Consider the following 19,326-nt stretch of genomic DNA (forward strand, 5'->3'; position numbering starts at 1 on the left):
CTTCAAATTGGTTTTTAACTTGGAGAGTGCTACCCATCATCGTTCGATGTTGATTCACATTGTAGTTCGGTGGAGGCCCGTGTTTAGGCACATTCATATTTCTCGCTTTCTTCGGGTATTTTGTCATATTCGTCATTTTCGGCGAGCAGAGCAAAGTTTTTTTAAACTATTTTTTTAAAAACCATGCTTTCTTTAATATTCGCTACAATAACAAAATAAAATACCCTCAAAATTAGTTAAGTTTTTAGTTTTATTTTACTTTATTTTATTTTTTGTTCTCATGTATATTTTTAATTATTTTTTCATAGTAAATTTTTAATTTGAAAATTTTGAGACAATTATTTTATTTTATTTTTTTGATCGGTAAGAGGCCGAAGCCAAGATTAATTATTGTTATAATTTATTAAGTGCGATCGCGAGTAGATTCAAACCCAAGACCTCTTCGATAAGAGACTCACAATTTACCATTATATTGTAGGCTCTTGCTTAAGACAATTATTTTATTTATATATGATAAATTAAATAATATATTTTAGTCTATATGAAATATTTTGATTTTTTATTATATTTAAATTAAAAAAATTATAATTATAATTAATTAGTGCAAAGGCAAACTAGTTTATTTATTAGTATTTGACTAAATTATGTCATGGTTTTTCCCTTCCAAATTAATTAGATAACAACGTTGAAAAGGAATTTGACCTAGGAATGGGTAAATTAGCAGATAAATCGAGCGTAAACTAGAAGACCTCGGTTCTAATATAGATTCAAACCCACCATTCTACGTTTACACCCAATTTTATCCAGTATCAGAGTTTAAAAACACGAAAACCGCCTTCCTCTCAACACGACTCATACCTCAACACGACTTTCATTTTCATTTTCATTTATATCAAATCCACGTCTCGATCACAGAAACAATAAACAAGCTTTTAAATCGACCCAAGAAACTTTTTCATCAATCCACCTGCGGCTTTGCCGACGCGATTTCTCCATCACCGATTACCCACTGGCCAGATAATTGTAGCTCTGCCCTTGATAATCCTTCATAGAACTAGAATAATTAATCATGGAAACCCACATTGCAGGGGTCACGGGATCTCAGAACGAGCCTTTTTATGATCTTCTTCACCCAAATCAGAGCAGCAGCACCAATAATAACAATAGTAGTAGTGGGCTAATCAAGCAGATGGATGATCTAGGGTTTGAGAAGGATATTGTATTACCCTCTTACACGTCACAGTCCAACAAAACAGAATTCAATTCTTCATCTTCTTCTTTAACTGGAGCTGATTTGCAAGATAATTCACCGCGTCTTGTGCGACAACGAGCCGCCTCTCCTTCTTATCCTCCTGCGGTAAGAATATGCATTTGTTTAGCTTTTATAGATAACTCACAGATTAATAATTTGAGTTACAGATTTATAATTTTATTTACTTTTTCGTAGACCTTTATTTATGCGAAATCCTCATAAGGGTTAATCTCATTTATTAATTTTTCCCAGTTATATGGGTTGTATTTTAGATGTTTTATAATTCTAGTTATCAGATGGGGTATTTTACGCAATAACAACATTTTATCAGTGGCTCTCGAGATGTTGATTCTTGGGCGGCTCTTTGAATCGTCAGGGCCAACGGGAGGTATCCTCACCTCTAACGGGCAAGCTGGATTTTCAACAGTATAGTATGTCTACATAATTAGGAGGCGTTATTTTAACCAAAAGCAACATTTATCCCGAAAAATTGAATCCTGAGCTATCAGGCAACCTTATTCTATTCAATTATCATTCTCTGCATTTGATGGAATACTTAAATCATGCCTTCAAGTAGTTGTGGTAATTTGCCCAATTTCAATGCTGTCTTATGTCGGCTGTTAGGTTGGTCGTGTATTGCATTTCATACAGTTTATCATGTATGTAATTAGATGCATCGTTTTATTGGAATTTGTAGCATTTCATCATATCTGATGTTGGATGCCGTAGTTCGCTTAAATCAACAATTAGTCATCATGTCTTTTGCTGATTTGAATTTGTTTTTTTTCTCTTTGGAATCTTATGTTTTTATGGGTTTTCCACTAGCTTTTACAAAGTAGCTACGTTTCTTTTTGTTGGTAAATGTTGTGTCTGCTTTTTCATGGGTTTTCTACTATGTTTTGTGAAGCAGCTATCACCTTTTGGAAAAAATATCGGGGAAGTTAAGGGCTGCCTTGATACCATGGGGGTTATGCTTCGGGCAACACCATGAATGTTAAAGCTAGGTTTCGTCATTGAAGGCTTGAAGGCTTGAATGTGTTTCAATGGTGTTCTCAGATCATTTAGGACTTGCCATGTTCAGTTTTGATTGGTATTAATGGAGGAAAACATGATATTCCCTTTAAAACAATGTCGTTTAAGCATGGGTGTATGATGTAATAGTTACCAACAACCTATTTGTATGTTTATCGGAGTTGGTCGTTGCACTGGGTCAGGATGAGGGGTATCTTGAACTGTGTTCACACTTTCATAAGTGCCACATCACCTATACAGTACAACACACAGTATTTTAAAACACTATTTTGGGCTGGATGGGCATTTGTCTGGGACTGAAATGGGCAGGACATTCCAAAACTGCATGCAACTTTTGCGGTTCCTACATGCATTGTAGTTCAATTATGCTGCTAAATATGTTGTACATGCTTTGTTAGTGAAACTCAACAATTGTCAACTTTTTTGGTAACACATTGTTCACATTTTTAATTTTTTAATTTTCTTTTTCCTTTTATGGCTTTCTATTGTTATGACCTTTATAGCTGTGAGGTTTTTAACTATAGTTATATCTTGTGGTTCGGTAGTGCTATTTTTTGTGCTTTTTTAGAGGTGTTAATTATTATAGGATCTCTGATAGAGAGATGCAGATATCTTCCTCTTAGTTTTCAGATTATAAACTGCAGGATACTGATATAGTATTAATTGAATAATATATATGTTCTCTGAATCTGAATTTGATTACAATTCAAAACAGTGAGGATTTATTTTATCTGATTCTTAATGTCAAAGTCGACTGTATATGCATCGGCTGAGTATTGTATTCTGAATATGATTATTGGTGAAGGAGAGCGCATTGCCGTTTTATCGATGTTCTTCTTAAATCAGCGATTGCATAATATAGGGAAGTAAGAAGTCATGTTCCCGTAGCAACATGACTTTACGTGGCCTTTGGCCACGTAGGGTCATGGCCCTACAGGTTCATGAACTTATTTTGGATGCCGATTGGTTTAGCAAATCAATAGGATCAACATTTGTTAGCAATTGTAAACTCCAAGGTTAAGTATAGACATATATATTAGTAAACATATAACAATGATTAAGTATATATATGTGTGTGTGCGTGCGCGTGTGAATATATAAACAAATATCTGAACAATCATTATTGACTTCTTTCATATATAAATAACCATGAAAATATATACGTGTGTGTGTGTAAGAATAGAAACAGTCATATACATAGATATACTTCTCCTGAAGCTATATATTTAACACTCCCTCTTAGCAAGGGAGAAGTGAAAATATCAATCAGATCTTATAAAATCTTAACAAGATATAAAAGATAATGATATTCATACAAACAACAAATTATCTGACTTTAACACTCTGAAATAGTGACTTGTCAAATAACTACTATCACAATGTTGTGAACACTATCACAACATGTATTATGATCTCCGGCATTTTGGATCAACAACTAGAATGATCATAATACTTTTGTTATCAATGACTTCTGACAAATCCGGAACAATGACATAAACTATCATGATAAAGGGCCTATCATTTGTAAGATTGTCACCTTACAATGATTACCTTCTGAATATATATGTCTATGAAAGATCGTTATCTTTCATTGCATATCTGATGCAACTATTCAATTAGAAGCATAAACACACATATAAAATTGAAACTTAAGTTCAATATTAAAAAATTACAATTTGATCATACCAAGTTTACCTCTGAAATATTCCAATTTAACCTTGGCAAGAGGTTTGGTAAGAATATTCGTTGTTTGCTCATTTGTATTTATGTAAACTAACTTGAGAACATCTTGATATACCATATCTCTGATTCAATATGTCCCCTATGGTCTAGGGGTCATACCCCTACTGGGGATGAAACAGGGATGCAGGGACAGATTTTTGCCGTCCCTTGTGTCATCCCCTTTTTAGAAAATTTGGAAATGTTCCTGAAACAGCCAAATTTTTTTGTCAGGAAACTTGGGACAACCAGCGGTACCGGGGTCGGTTTTGCTGTCCCCTATCCGTCCCCAAAACTGCTGGCCGTCACCTTTTTTTTCCAGCCAATCTGGTAAAGGCAAAATGCACTCAAAAAATCATTTTAAAATTTGTTTTGCTGTCCGCACAGGCCCATAGCTGTCATAAAGACATAATAAAAATATGGAAACCATATTTGTTCCATTAAAATACTAACTCTTCTACTCATTTTTAGATTTGACATACTTGCTAAGAGGAAGAAAAAAACCATAAGAGCAGTAGCAGCAGTGAGGAAAGATTGTGTTTAGTAAAGAAAGATTGCGTTTAGTATTTACCAACTATTTTAGTTGGACTTCTCTTTATTGCAGTCTGATTTCAACATGATACTTGGAGCCTTTCGGCATTTTGATTTTTGCTATATATGTATGTGATATTGTTATAACGGAAGTACTTAGTATTTTCCATTTGATAGTATTCCATGTATTGATCTTCTAAAATGTTTATGGTGAATGGTTTATCAATGTTATGATATGCATATTTGAATGTTTATGGCGAATGGTTTATCAATGTTATGATATGCATATTTGAATTCTATCTCTCTATATAAACAAATCCCCTATGTTTTTAATTGTTGCCTCCTAAATTTTGGCTTCGACCCGTACTTGTACCGGAAACATGTCCTCGTCCCCTAAAACGTCCCCGTCCCAGAAACTCCATGGAGCATATGCTTATATTGATGAAAAAAACTGAATTTACAGATAACTGATTTATCTTTAGGTGTGAGTACACCATTGCATATGTCATTTATGTATTCAAACTTTGGAAAACTCTCCCTTTGATTCCTCACCTTGGGTTTCTCATTTAAATTTATCCACTTTATCTCTTTGTTCAACAACTTAAAATGCAAGATTTTCATCCTTTTCATCCTCAACTTCCGCTAGGGCTGCTTGAATTTTCTCCCGTTCCAGACAGACGTTATGAGTTGACTGAATTTGTCACATTTGAAGTATTGTACTTTGGACCAATCTCTTTTTTTGTATAATTTGTTGAATTCCTTGTTGTTTTGATGAATTCCCTTTCTTTTTCCCTTATTATTGGTACTGATTTGAAGACCTTGAATTTCTCTCTCTTGATTTGAAGTGATTCCTCTTGTAATTAATCTTGACTCTTCTTGAGTGCATTCATTTTTGAGTAGTTCAAACTTAGGAAGTTTTGGTTGAGAACTTAGTCCATGAGTAAATGTCTCCCAAGATAGTGGTAGTCCTTTTAGGGCTATAATGCTGAGTTTTTTGTCATCTACTTGATTTCCAATGGTTCCAAGTTGATCTTTCAATTTTGAGATTCTTAGGAAATAAAACGTAATAGTTTCTCCATTATTCATCTTGTTGTATGGTAGATCTTGCTTTAATGTTAGCAATCTGCTTTTGTTATTAATTTCGAAAGTATTCTTTATATTGGAGAACATCTCAAAGACTGTCTTAAGATTTGCTATGGATGGAAGAATGTTTTCTTTAATTGAATCTATGATGATCTTCATGGCTTTGTTGTTGCATCTTTTCCAAGTTGTTTTGTCTGGATCATTTTCCGGCATAGATCTATTTTCCTCTATTAACTCTTCTAACTCCATTTCACATAGTACAATCATTTCTTTGATTTTCCATGATGCAAAATTTGAGGCTCCTTCAAGCCTAGCTTCTAGTCTTACATGATTCACCATTTTGAATTAAGGTTATAAAGATATTGATATAGAATTTATTATAAATCTGAATTTCTCTATTAGGGTGGCTCTAATACCATGTTAATTATTATAGGATCTCTGATAGAGAGATGCAGATATCTTCCTCTTACTTTTCAGATTATAAACTGCAGGATACTGATATAGTATTAACTAAATAATATATATGTTCTCTGAATCTGAATTTGATTACAATTCAAAACAGTGATGATTTATTTTATCTGATTTTTTAATGTCAAAGTCGACTGTATATGCATCGGCTGGGTATTGTATTCTGAATATGATTATTGCTGAAGGAGAGTGCATTGCCGTTTTATTGATGTTCTTCTTCAATCGGTGATTGCATAATATAGGGAAGTAAGTAGTCATGTTCCCCCCGTAGGAACATGACTCTACGTGGCCAAAGGCCATGTAGGGTCATGGCCCTACGGGTTCATGAACTAATTATTATTGTGGATGTTGATAATATAAACAACACTTGTTAGCAATCGTAAACTCCAAGGTTAAGTATAGATATATATATTAGTAAACATATAACAATGATTAAGTGTGTTCATATATACATATATAGACCCTAGAATTTTATGGGCCCCCTAAACAAATTATTCTATGGGGGTTTGGAACACTTAAAACCCAGGACCAATCCCCGGGCTACTCCTGCCCCATAAGATAGCCAAGCAGGAATCCTGGGAGCATTCCCATACAGAAGACCACGCCGCAAACTTTAAGAAACCAGATGAATACTTCCTTTTTGGCCCTCAAGATTTCATCTGGCGGCGTTTCAGCCCCACACCCTTTTTTTGTTTTGCATCTCTCTCGAAGTTTAAATAAAGGTTGTCCTCAGGGGGCCCCTTCTCATGTGAGACCCAACACTTTCTTCCCAATCCGACCACTCCACCAGTGCTTTGTCCGGAGGCCCCAGCGGGCAAGCGATGCTTTATCGAATATTTATGACAGTAATTGATACTTTTTAGATCTGGGAACTGCTATAATAGAATTCAGAACTAACTAGAATTGGGGGGGGGGGTTCCAATTTCTAGTTCTGGGAAGCACTATGAAAACCAGACGATGAACCACCAAATGCTAGAGCAGGTGATGTAGAAACTAGAGAACTCACTTTACTTTTACCACTGGGCGCCTAGGGCCTCCACCGGAAAAAAGCGTGATGCATGCAGAGGTGAGCCAATTGATCTGGACCAGCATCCAAGCTAATTGAATAGACCCCGATGGACCAGCAGGGTGTGGAAGGAAAGAAAGCGAGAGAGACTATAACGGAAGCATCAGTTTCAGTAGACTATCATTACTATATATATATGTGTGTGTGTGTGAATATATAAACATATATCTGAACAATCATTATTGACTTCTCTCATATATAAATAACCATGGGTCCATGACTATATGTGTGTGTGTGTGTGTAAGAGTAGAGACAGTCACATATATAGATACTTCTCCTGAAGCTATATATTTAACAGGAGGGTGATAGTTATGTAATCGGGAAGTGACTGCATAATTTTGGACATGAATGCAGAATGTTGAATGTATGGTATCAGTTTGTGGAAGAAACGTGTAGCCAAACAGTAATATCCCGTGGGTTTCTTGGATCTGGAAAATTTGTCTTAAAATAGTCAACAACTTCATAATATGATATTGTCCATTCAGCAGATGGACCGGTTCCTTACGTAAAACATTAGATTGGAAAATCAATAAAACATTGAAAGAGCACATTATTAATATTGTTTTTGCCTGTAATACTCCATTGAGGTTACAACCTGCCTGCCTTATATGGTATGAGTAAGTCATGCTTCTTATTCTCATCTCAATGTGTGGAAAGCACAAGGAGGTCCATGACATTATGCAAGTGAAGAGAAGACTTAATATTTTTTACTAATAGAAAAAAACTTGTCTTAATATCACAAACCTTGCAAATTTCCAATCATTGGTTGAGATAATTCAAAATTGAGTCGAAGACAGATATATATATCTTGAGATAATATTAGAGCTGTGTAGCAGAAGTGAATTATATCCCATGGAGGATCTAAGAGTGACAAACGTCCAAGGTTCAGTTTAGGGACCCTCACTTTGAAAGGCGAATAAAATTGACATTGCTTGAGGATGAGCAATTTTTGGTAGGGTGGACTGCCATGCCCATGCCCTACCAAACTAGGAATGAAGGGATCAGATTTGTGGTCTTTATATTAGTTAAACCTTGGTAATAACAGAAAATTATTAAGAGCCAACTTGTGATAGCATTATTAAATGGTAATCATCAGGCTGACCATGTCTAAGGGTCTGGAAATTTATGGCTGACTAGACTAGCCTAGGGTATATGTATGTACGCGCGCGCACACACACGCGCGCACACGCACGCACACGCGCACACGCGCACACGCACGCACACGCGCACACACGCACACACACACGCACACACACACACACGTAAACATTTATTTATGACCCATAATCAATTAAATGCAAGATTAGAGGAAAACTTAGTTTTTATCGGCTCCCTTGAACTAAGTATGCTATACAAAGGGATAAATTTGGTTCTAGTTGGACATTACCGTCTTTTTTGGTGGGCCGAGAGGCAAATTGATAATTGGGTGGGATGGAACTGACCATAGTTGGATATTCATGCCACTTGTGAGATAAGGGGAAAGTTGCCATGATGTGAATGTTGTGTGATCTCGAGTTAGGTGGGCTGGGCAAGTGTATTGGCATTCTTTTGAATTCACAACCAAGACTAATTATAATGCCTATCTTAATCTCCTTATTCACCAACTGATGTACTTGTTCATTATTTCTCAAAATTGTTATTGGCTAACAAAGCTCACTTTAGCACATTATTGTTTTTGTGTAAAATAGGCCTACTCCAATTTGGGGACATTACAGAACTGCAGTCAAGAAATACAGGTTTTCAATGCAGTTCGATGATAGATATGCAACCTTAGGATACTTTCTGGCATATTTATTCTTTCTCAGGATCATAGTTTCATGAAGTTGCAAGGTGTTTAGAAAGTTTGACAACAAGTTTTAAGGGTCTTTCTTAAGGTTCAAACGTATTAGAATCAGATAATTTCAAGTCTGATTGCAGATATGATTGATTTGCAAGTGTGATATTGCGATTGTTGAAAAGTTTGACGAGTGTTTGCAAGATTCCTCTGCAATATACATGCTTCTTAGAAAACTTGACAATTGAATTGTGGTAATATTTGACCCATTCTTGCCAAACTTATCTCAGATAATGTATAAGTGAGCACAGCTATAAAATTAAGTGTAATTTGTAGTTTTCCTTTTAGAAATTGCGTTCCACACTTTTCAATTGTCTGATGGCTGCAAGTCGATATTCAACTGTGACTTTTATTAATATTGTCAAATTTTAACTATTTGACGAATTTAATTGCTTAGTTGGCAAAAGTGAAGAAAAATAATATTCATTCATGTTTGCAATGGAATGCGATAGAGTTGTTAGTGAAAATCGTAAAAAGATTGGCTGATATATTTGTGAGTTGTAAAGAGTGAAGCGATACAAGTTATGTAAATTTTCAAAAAATCCACTACTCTGTGTGCCCTTTTGTGGTTGTAGGGTTACAAGCTCACAATCTAATCAAATAATTGTTTGATTCCAAATAATGGAACTTTCAAAGGTTAAAAATCAAATTGCAAAATTTGCATATTGCAATTACATATTCTAATTGTCAGAAAAGCAGAGGTCACATGTTACCTTGCAAATTTTGCATTTTAAAGCCAAAAACCTGCCAGTTTTGCCCGTTTCTCCACCCCAAAATTCTACACTAAAAGTCAAAAAGCAGGTGGCTGGACTTGATATGCATACAAGCAAATTGCTATGTTGCTCCTGCTTCTTATAATCCTTCAAAGGTAACAAAAAAATAGAGTTTTCTAATAAAATATAAAGTGAGGGTTAGGAACTCCAATACACTTGAAGCCTTGCCTACTTGGAAGGTAGATAACTGGAAGGAATTATGGTTAGAAAAATCAGTTTTGTAGAAAAAAGATCATTGATAAAAAAATAGAATAGTCATTTATGAAGAATCAACTTCAATGACCAGAATTACATGTGGGCATAAGGCTAAGTACAAATTGCTATAAAATGCCTACTTTCTGTGATTTAAAAGGGTAGAAGTCAAATACATTTTGAAGCTGTGAGGTTGCAGACTTACACATGTTTGCAATACTGCACATTGCAAGAGTTGTGCTTCCCATAGCTTGCTCTATCCACATCTTCCTTTGACTACTTGGCCTCATGGATGTGCCATTGCAGGATTTGAATGAAATGAATTTGTTTGAATGACTTTCAAGCAAATGCAGCTTTTGGCTGCAAAATCCAAAACCGGTGACATTTTCTGGCATTCTCCTATGTCGTGCCATTAATGGTAACTATAAAACACACAACAGATTGTTAAGGAAGGCAATCAACTAGGTGCTTTTGCAAATTTGATAAAGAATATAAAGCTCCAAATAAGATGTATATTGCAATATGTTGGTAAAGCTTTGTGTTTTCTAATGTTATATCGTACTTCTATTGTTTCATTGGATTCTCCTTTTTGCAATCTTCCAATTTAATCGTAGTCCATTTGCTCAGTTGTAATTTATAAACAGCCATTGCTGTGCAGATTTGTTAAACTTTGGATTCTAATTGGTAAATCTTCATATATAACTTCTTTTCTTTTCTCATTGGTTATGAGCAATCTCAAATAATTGTTTGTGTGTAATTTATCTAGGGTTTTTTGACATTTCTTCTTTTTATTCCCTTTCCTTTTTTTCCCTTTTGTACTTTTTGGATACAACATAAACATACTTTAATTTAAACCCTAAAATATCCCAATCATATGAGGAAAATGTTCATCACAATGTTAGGAGAAATGGCCATAGAATTGGTGAGTTTCTTTATGAGTTAGAGGGGGCATCTGACATGGAAAACTTTAGTGGTTAATATTTGCCAATTGGCTAATCTCACTCATTAGGGACCCCAAATTTGGCTATTTTTTTTGCATTGTTGGGGTGGTCATGTTGCCCACACTTTAGAAAAATTGGGTCCCATGCTTAGGCCAATTGCCAATAATAATAGAGAAGTATTTGTATATTTGTGATGACTTCGCCAATGGAATTTAATTTTTCTACAGTGTAAATTAAATATTTTCACCTACAATTCAAAGTCTTGTCTTAATCAATGGTCAGATTCGCCAATATTTGGTAAAAATTTAAGTTAGGTTATAGGTTAAGTATGTAGATTTGACATGTGTCTTTATTCTAGAGATTTTCCATGAAACCTTTTATCCTTCCTCTCTTTGGCCCAAAATAGATTTGAATGGGGACCTCTGTGTTTATTTTTGGGAATTTCTTTAAAACTTGGTATCCTTTTAAAAGTGTAGCCTAAAATAAGTTTCAGGCCATTGATTTAGGATCATCCAATGGTTATAAATAATAGGGGTGTTGCCTCAAAACCACTATTCAATAATTTGAAGGGAAATTGTAATGATAAAAGTGGGATAAATTCAACCTTTGAGTTAGATAATCAATTAGGCTCCATATTATAATAATAATAATAATATCATAGTTTCTAAGTATGTATACCTTTGTCCATGATTTTCATAAATAATGAAATATTCACCAGGATTTTATAGAATTTTCATATGATTGAAAAAAATTGCCAATAAAATTAAATCGTTTCCTATTTCACAAAATAAATTCGCCAATAGAAATTAATTTTTTCCCCTTTGAACTAATGTTTGATTCGCTAAAATTCTATACTTTTTTCCAAAGGTGGGTTTCTTAAAGTTATCCCTAGCGTCTTAGGGTTTTCGGTGCTTTTAATGAAAAAGATTTAAAAGAGAATAAATGGAAAGAAAATGAAAAGGGAAAAATCGTAGAAACCCTAGATAGATCAAATACAAACAACTATCTGAGCTAAACAACTATTTGTGCAGGGATGATTGCTTAGTAACAAGCAAATAGACTTAATTCAAGTTTGCAAATTTAATCCATTGGTAGAGTCACATTGGTTCCTACTATTCATTGTAGCAGCTAGTTTGTTCACCAATAATGTCACCCCCCAAGCAATTGCGGTGATTCTAAGAGTCTTAAAGTAGGGGCTTCTACTTTCTAGGATAAATTTCAGGTTTATCTTGTTGTAATTTTTCCTCGTCCTATGGGACATGTTGCTCGATAATTATAGATTCTACAGACACCCTCTAGGTGGAATTGCTTTCTTTCTCAAGTAAGCTCATCTGATCTTGGATGAGACCTTTGTGTGTCCCTTTACTAGTGTGATAAGGCTTGGATCGAATTCTTAAAAATTGTAAATATACATGGTGCTTGAATGTTCTCTCTCGTTGTTACACCACAACCTTGCCACATGTTAATGGAGTTATGATTTTTCAATTTGCAGTAGGCAACTTGAACCTCAAGAACACAACTACAAGCTCCCCCAATCATCATTTCGCCATAATCTCTTTTTTAAGTTGCAGAATTTTTTAATACAATTTTAGATTTTGATTTTGTAACATTGTTTTTAGTTTACTTTCTTTGATGTTGAAAGCCAAGGCTTAAACGTGTGTTAGAATGTATGTTGCTTCTGTATCTCCGGCCAATTTGAGATTAAAATTCTTTTATAATTGAAACATGCATGGTCACAGCTCTGCAAAATTAACTAAAACACTTGTTCAGATTTGGCGTGTATGATAATGAGTTATTCCTACAGATCTCAATTTGTTGGGTTATATAAAGCAAATCATTATTTATTCCTTACCAAAATCTATGCTGCCAAATCCAGGTGATCCAGGTCAATTTGATTGTGAAATCATTTAAGTGGTAGGACAATCATTGCGTGTCCATCCTGGATTATAACCCAAGTAAAGCCATACTGAAATTGCTAGTTCTGGCAAAAGCCAAAATGAATCTGCTGAATTTTGACCATTGAAAAAAGAATAAGATTTGTTTTGTATCACTTGAGGAAAATCAACTCTTTTTCTGCTCATGTATGCAGGAAACTTGTTTGGTTTTACCAAAAAACTTGTAGATTAGGTTAATCTTCGTGTGAAAAGTTGAAAACCCCAGAACTACCACAACATGTCTGAATAGACTTACAAGGAGAAAGAATCACTGAAGCATCAGTTGTGATCTTGGAAAAGTTCTGTTTGACTTGTGTTTGCCCTTTAATGAGACCCTAGATTTGTGAGGACAAGAGAAAATTTCTAAATTTTTGTGCTGAATAAACTAGGAGAAACATTGTTTCACAGAAATTCAAAAGTTACTATTCATAGTGATGTAAATCAATGAAGAGGACAATGGGGGCAAATCCCTTCTCATAGGAGGGATGGAGCTGGGTAGGGGATATGAAATCATTATTAATTACTTACCAAAATCTATACTGCCAAATCCAGGTGATCCCGGTCAATTTGATTGTGAAATCATTTAAGTGGTAGGATAATCGTTGCATATCCATCCTGGATTATAACCCAAGTAAAGCCATACTGAATTTGCTAGTTCTTGCAAATTCCAAAATGAATCTGCTAATTTTAACCATTGAAAAAAGAATAAGGTTTGTTTTGTTTCACTTGAGGAAAATCTGATCTTTTTCTGCCCATGTATGCAGGAAACTTGTTTGGTTTCACCAAAAAACTTGTAGATTAGGTTAATCTTTGTGTGTAAAGTTGAAAACCCCAGAACTACCACAACATTTCTGAATAGACTTACAAGGAGAAAGAATCACTGAAGCATCAGTTGTGATCTTGTAAAAGTTTTATTTGACTTGTGTTTGCCCTTTGATGAAACCGTAGATTTGTGAGGGAGTTCTATTACAAACAAGAGAAAAATTCTGAATTTTTGCGCTGAATAAACTAGGAGAAATGTCGTTTCACAGAAATTCGATAGTTACTATTCATAGTGATGTAAATCAATGAAGAGGAGAATGAAGGCAAATCCCTTCTCATAGGAGGTGTGGAGAAGGGTAGGGGATGTGAAATCGGCGAGGCTGTAATTTTTCAGGGACTTCTTTATCAGAAAAATTTAAAAAAACATATATAATGGTTAATATCATTCTCTCGATAAATTTTGTTAAAAAATTACTTTCTACAATAGATTCTTTATTAAAGTGTGATGGGTTATATTATTATCCTTTTAAAGATATAATATTTTTTTTAATGCTTGTTACTTTATTTTATTTTCAATCACTATCATTAATGAAGACAAGGTTTTTTATTTACTATTTACATATAGATGCTGTGAGGATATAATGGGAGATAGGAATGTATTTATGATTTTTTATATGGATTTAAATATAATTTTAATATTTTTAATATTATCATTAGTCCCAATTTGATCTTGTCAGATTGACAAAATCTAATTGGGACTAACTTTATCCATGAATCTGAACAAGGATCCAAACCAGATCTGTCAGCGTAGACCAAAACTAATAAAATATGTTGTTTTTCGTACAAACACTTAGAAACACAGGATCAAGTGTGCACGATGTTGTGAAAATTGTGCACTTCCCAAAAATCCAAATAGAAATGAATCTCTTAAAGTAAAACTAATAAAATATTTTTTTTTTCCTACAAACACTTAGAAACACAGAATCAAGTGTGCACGATGTTGTGAAAATTGTGCGCTCCCCAAAAATCCAAATAGTATTAGAAATGAATCTCTTAAAATAATTTTTCTTTATGCAAAACATGAGCCTTCTTACAGCTTTTATTGAATTTTTATGTGCTGTTGAACTTGTATAGAGAATAGTCCTCAAAAGATTTGAATATAACATGAAGAATGCGATTTAACTTAAAAGTTGCAGGATTACAGAAATAGAAGTTGCAAATTGTTTTAAAAGTGTGATATTCAAATCTCCAATTAGTTACTATCTTTCTGATGATATTATCACTAAAACTCGTTGGAGAGTGTTTTTAACATGACATGAGAAGAAAACTTTATTTTCATTTTTACATTCTGATTCAAATGATGGTCTTATTGATTTTATAGATTCAGGGAAAGAAAAATAAAGTCACATATATAAATATTAATGGTACTGCTTGTGATAGAACATTTAAGAGCAATTGTTTTTTGAGTGATAGGCCTTTCTTTTAGAGGGTTATATTTTTTTTTTTTGATCGGTAATAAGATATATTTTATTAATCTTCAAAAAATTACATACTCCTTTACATCGTTACAAAAAATGCTTCCTGGCTTGTTATCTGTTTACATGTGCTTATTATACTACCCCCATACTTACAAAAAAGAATTCCCAGGGCTAGCTTTTTACAATTTGATTTATCAAAAACATACCCATAATCTGATTTACAAAACCCGACAAATTTTTTATCCCTTATGAACATATTTTCTACAGCTTATCAACTTTTATCCCTTTCACAGCTGCTTCCACTTCGCTGGTCCCATCCGCTGCATCAAATGACTTCCATTGAGCTGCTTCGCCTTTCCCGAATGCTGGAGACGAGAATTCAAAAACTACTATTTTGCCGCTTACATATTGGCACAAAATTCCGTGTAAGGGAGAGAGTTCATCCCACTATCGTAACCAACCAAAAAGACAACTTGCAGACTCCATTCCTTTAGGCTCTATTACCTCCTCTTGCCGAACGCTTCTTCTTTGGAACAACCCAGTTCATTTTCTTCCGACGTCCTTGCGCATTGAAATCTATGATGGCGTTCTTTAGGGTAGTCCATGCTTCTCGACATTCATTAACATATGCCTCTTTTCCGGAAAACCCCTGTGGCCAATTTACAAAAGGGATAATCCCTCTCTCCCGCCCTTCCTCCATTTCTTCATAGCATTCGCTATAGTCGAAGGCCCAGCCCGGGTGTGCCCACTCCAACATGGAGTCCATGTTCGGAATAAGAGTGTCTTCGAAGAGTTGATTCATGACCCATTTCACGATCTGTTCATGCTCGCCTACCTCCAGGCCACACGCCATCGTCATAGCTGCTATGTCGACCTGGATTTTCCACCTATGCTCCGCATTTTGAAAAAGAGGGCCCAGTTTGTTTTGCAATGCCTCCACCACAGCTTGAGAGGAGCATTTTACCATCTTTTTCAAATGGAAGTCTGCAACATGTCCGAAGAGAGCCTTTTGTTGATGCTCCGTTTTGAAAGTGAATGAGGGTTCCATTTCTCTCTTCTTCAAATTGATCAAAAACTTTGCCCTACCTGTCTGTCGCCCTTCTTACTTATTAAACACCAATTCGTGTGGCACTTGAAGACTTCATTAATGAAGTTTTATCACCTTACAATATCTTTAGAGGAAATCTGCGACCTCTTTATATTCAGAAATGTGCGCATGCTTATACGGATTTGATTCTTTGGTTATTATGCCTTCCATCTACCGCCTATATTTGTTATTTCATTCATCCTTCCAATTTCTTTGCTTAGCAATTTAAAAAGCTCTCCTTGCGAAAAAGCTTTCTCTACCCTCAATTGCTCATCATTCATTGTTAGAGCCTTTTTTGATAAAATGTCCGCCTCTTTATTGCCTGCTCTTTTAATGTGGGTTATTCTATAGTCTTCAAATTTTTGTAATTCCTGTTCTATGAGATTTATTATAGGTTGCAGATGCCAAGCATTTATACTAAGTTTGGAGATTGCCTGCACTGTAATTAAAGAGTCTCCTTCTAAATGTATTTTTTTAAAGCCCTCTTTACTGGCTAATTGAACTGCTATCAGAGCAACCTGGCATTCTGCAATGTTATTTGTGCCATTTGAAAGTTTTTTTGCTCCTACCAGTAAAAATTGCCCAGCACTGTCTCTGAAGACTACCCCCACCCTTGAAGCTCCTGGGTTGCCTTTTGCTGCTCCATCAAAATTAACTTTAACCCAACCTTCCTGTGGTTTTACCCATTCAATTTGCTCCTGTCTTACTACTTCATTGCTTGTGACCAATGCTCCTGAGGGAGATTTAAATCTAATCCTTGGCCACAATCTTTGCATAAGTCTGTTTGCTTTTGTAAACAGGACCATCATTCCTTGTCTCCTTGTTGCCGCCATGCTTACTGTTTCTTCTATTGCACTAATTATTCTGTTTAAGCATCTTCTTATGCTCTCCTTTTCACCCCTAAATATCCTCCTGTTTCTTTCTTTCCATATCTCCCATATTATCAGAGATGGAGCTACTAACCAAATACTCGACAGGGTTGATTTCCCATGTCCCCTTGGCCATCCATCAAAGACCTCCCTTAATGATTGCGCTCTTGGGCCTTGCCATTGTAATTTGAATTGAACTAGATCCCAACATTTTCTAGCATAATGGCAATTGATTAGTAAGTGATCTAAAGATTCTTCTTGTTTTTCACATAAAGGACACCTCGAGGGGCCTATAATCCCTATTCTCCTTAGTCTTTCTGCTGCTAAAATTCTTCCTCTATAAGCAAGCCATGCGAAAGCCCTTGCTTTAGGTAGTGCATCCTTATTCCAGCAGAGGTCTTTTGAAAGGAAGCCTTCCTTTCTTGTTTCTCCGAAAAGATTATATCCGAGTTTTACTGAGTACTTACCTGATAAGGATCCACACCATACAATTTTGTCTTTTCTAATAGTGATCAGCACATTCCTTTCTTTGAAGAACAGTTTCATCTGCTCCTTTTGTTCTTCTGTTAAGTCCTCCCTTGACACATCTCGCCAACACCATTCCTTTCCTTTCAAGCTCTCTTTTTCATTCATGTAATCTCTAATTGAGTTCCCCCATCTTTCTTTAAAATAGGTCTATAGTTCATTAACCCCTTCTGAATTTCCAAGAACTGTCATTCCATTCCACGAGTCCTCCCAGAATTTTGCAGATTTCCCATCCCCTATCTGCCATGATATATGCTTTGTTATCACTTCTCTACAAGATAGCATAACGTTCCAAATTGCTGATCCTCTTGGGGGATTCCTAATTGTGAAAATCCTTTGGTCTTCCATAGAATCTAGGTATTTGCCTTTCAAAACTTTAACCCAGTAAAGTTGTGGATTCTCACATAGAGCCCATATTAGTTTTGCTCCAAGTGCTTTATTCATTAGGTTCCAATCTCTCAATCTTGCTCCCCCTTCATCCTTGGGTCGACAAATTTAATCCCATGCTAACAGTGGAATCTTGTTTTCTTCATTGGCTCCATTCCAGAAAAAATTCCTCATCTTCCTTTCCAAAATCCGAACCACTTTTTTAGGGATATCAAGGCACATCATAGCAAAGACTGGCATTGCTGACAGGACTGTTTGAAGCATCAATATCTTGCCTGCTAGAGTTAACCATCTGCCCCTCCAACCTTCCATTTTCTGTTGACACTTCTCAATAAGCTTATCCCAAAGCTCCGACTTGTTTCTGCCTGCAAAAAAAGGGATTCCTAAATACTTATTTGGCATTAGTCCCATTTTTATATTCAGAATACGATAGATTCTGCATTTGACATTTTGGGGGGTATTGAAGAAAAAAATTTCTGACTTTTTCTAGTTTATAAACTGTCCCAAAATTCTGCCATATAACTCTATAATATCTTTCATCACCTTTGCTTCCTCTAGACTTGCTACACCTGCTAAAAAAGTGTCATCCACAAATTGCAAGTGCGTGAGAGGTTCCACTGTTTCTATGATTTTTATCCCCTTCCATTGACCAAGTTCCCTTTGTCTTTGAATCAGCTTACCCAACACTTCTGCCATGATGATGAAGAGGAAAGGAGATAGTGGATCCCCTTGTCTAATGCCCTTTTCTTGTTCGAAAAAACCTTGTGGACTCCCATTTATCAAAACTGAGAAACGCGGAGTTTGAATACAACCCTTTACCCATTGGATCCAATCCTTGCTAAAACCAAAACGACTAAATACTCCAGCATGAAACCCCTATCCACCTCATCATATGCCCTTCTTATATCTAGCTTTACCATCATATTCTGTGATTTCGAGGCTCGGATGGTGTGCACTGCTTCATGTGCCACTACTACCCCTTCAAAAAACGATCGGCCTGGCAGAAAACCACTCTGCTCTGTGGAGATAATCGAGTTCAGCACTTGCTTGAGTCTGTTGGCCATCACCTTTGAAATTATCTTGTAAACTGTGTTACATAGTGATATGGGTCTGAAGTCCTCGAAAGTTTGCTGAGTTTCCTTCTTTGGCACAAGTGCTATAAAGGTGTTATTAAAATCTTTCAAGATGAAACCCCCTTGCCTCGATTCCTCTACTACTTCCCATAGGTCTTTCAGGAAGATATGACTCAATTTTTGAAAGAACATTGCTGGAAAACCATCTGGTCCTGGAGCTTTATCCCCTCCTAACCCTTTCAAAGCTTGAACTACTTCACTTTCGTTAATTGTCCCCATGAGAGCTATGTTCTGGGCTTCGGTGATCGTTGTTGGAATGA

General features: G+C 35.5%; 1 protein-coding gene across 1 annotated transcript in view; it reads left to right on the forward strand.

Annotated features, from left to right (window-relative positions):
• The first annotated feature begins 960 nt into the window (after positions 1-960).
• The window catches only part of LOC149541998 (uncharacterized), a 46,328-nt gene continuing 27,962 nt past the window's right edge, over positions 961-19,326 (forward strand). Inside the window, exon 1 of the mRNA XM_089797048.1 lies at positions 961-1,357. Coding sequence (XP_089653174.1) covers positions 1,070-1,357 — 288 coding nt within the window. The 5' untranslated portion in view covers positions 961-1,069. The remainder of the gene's footprint in view (positions 1,358-19,326) is intronic.

The sequence above is a fragment of the Cupressus sempervirens genome, chromosome 8 (assembly GCF_028749045.1).
Source record: "Cupressus sempervirens isolate cs-2001-9-10 chromosome 8, ASM2874904v1, whole genome shotgun sequence".
Taxonomy (NCBI): domain Eukaryota; kingdom Viridiplantae; phylum Streptophyta; class Pinopsida; order Cupressales; family Cupressaceae; genus Cupressus; species Cupressus sempervirens.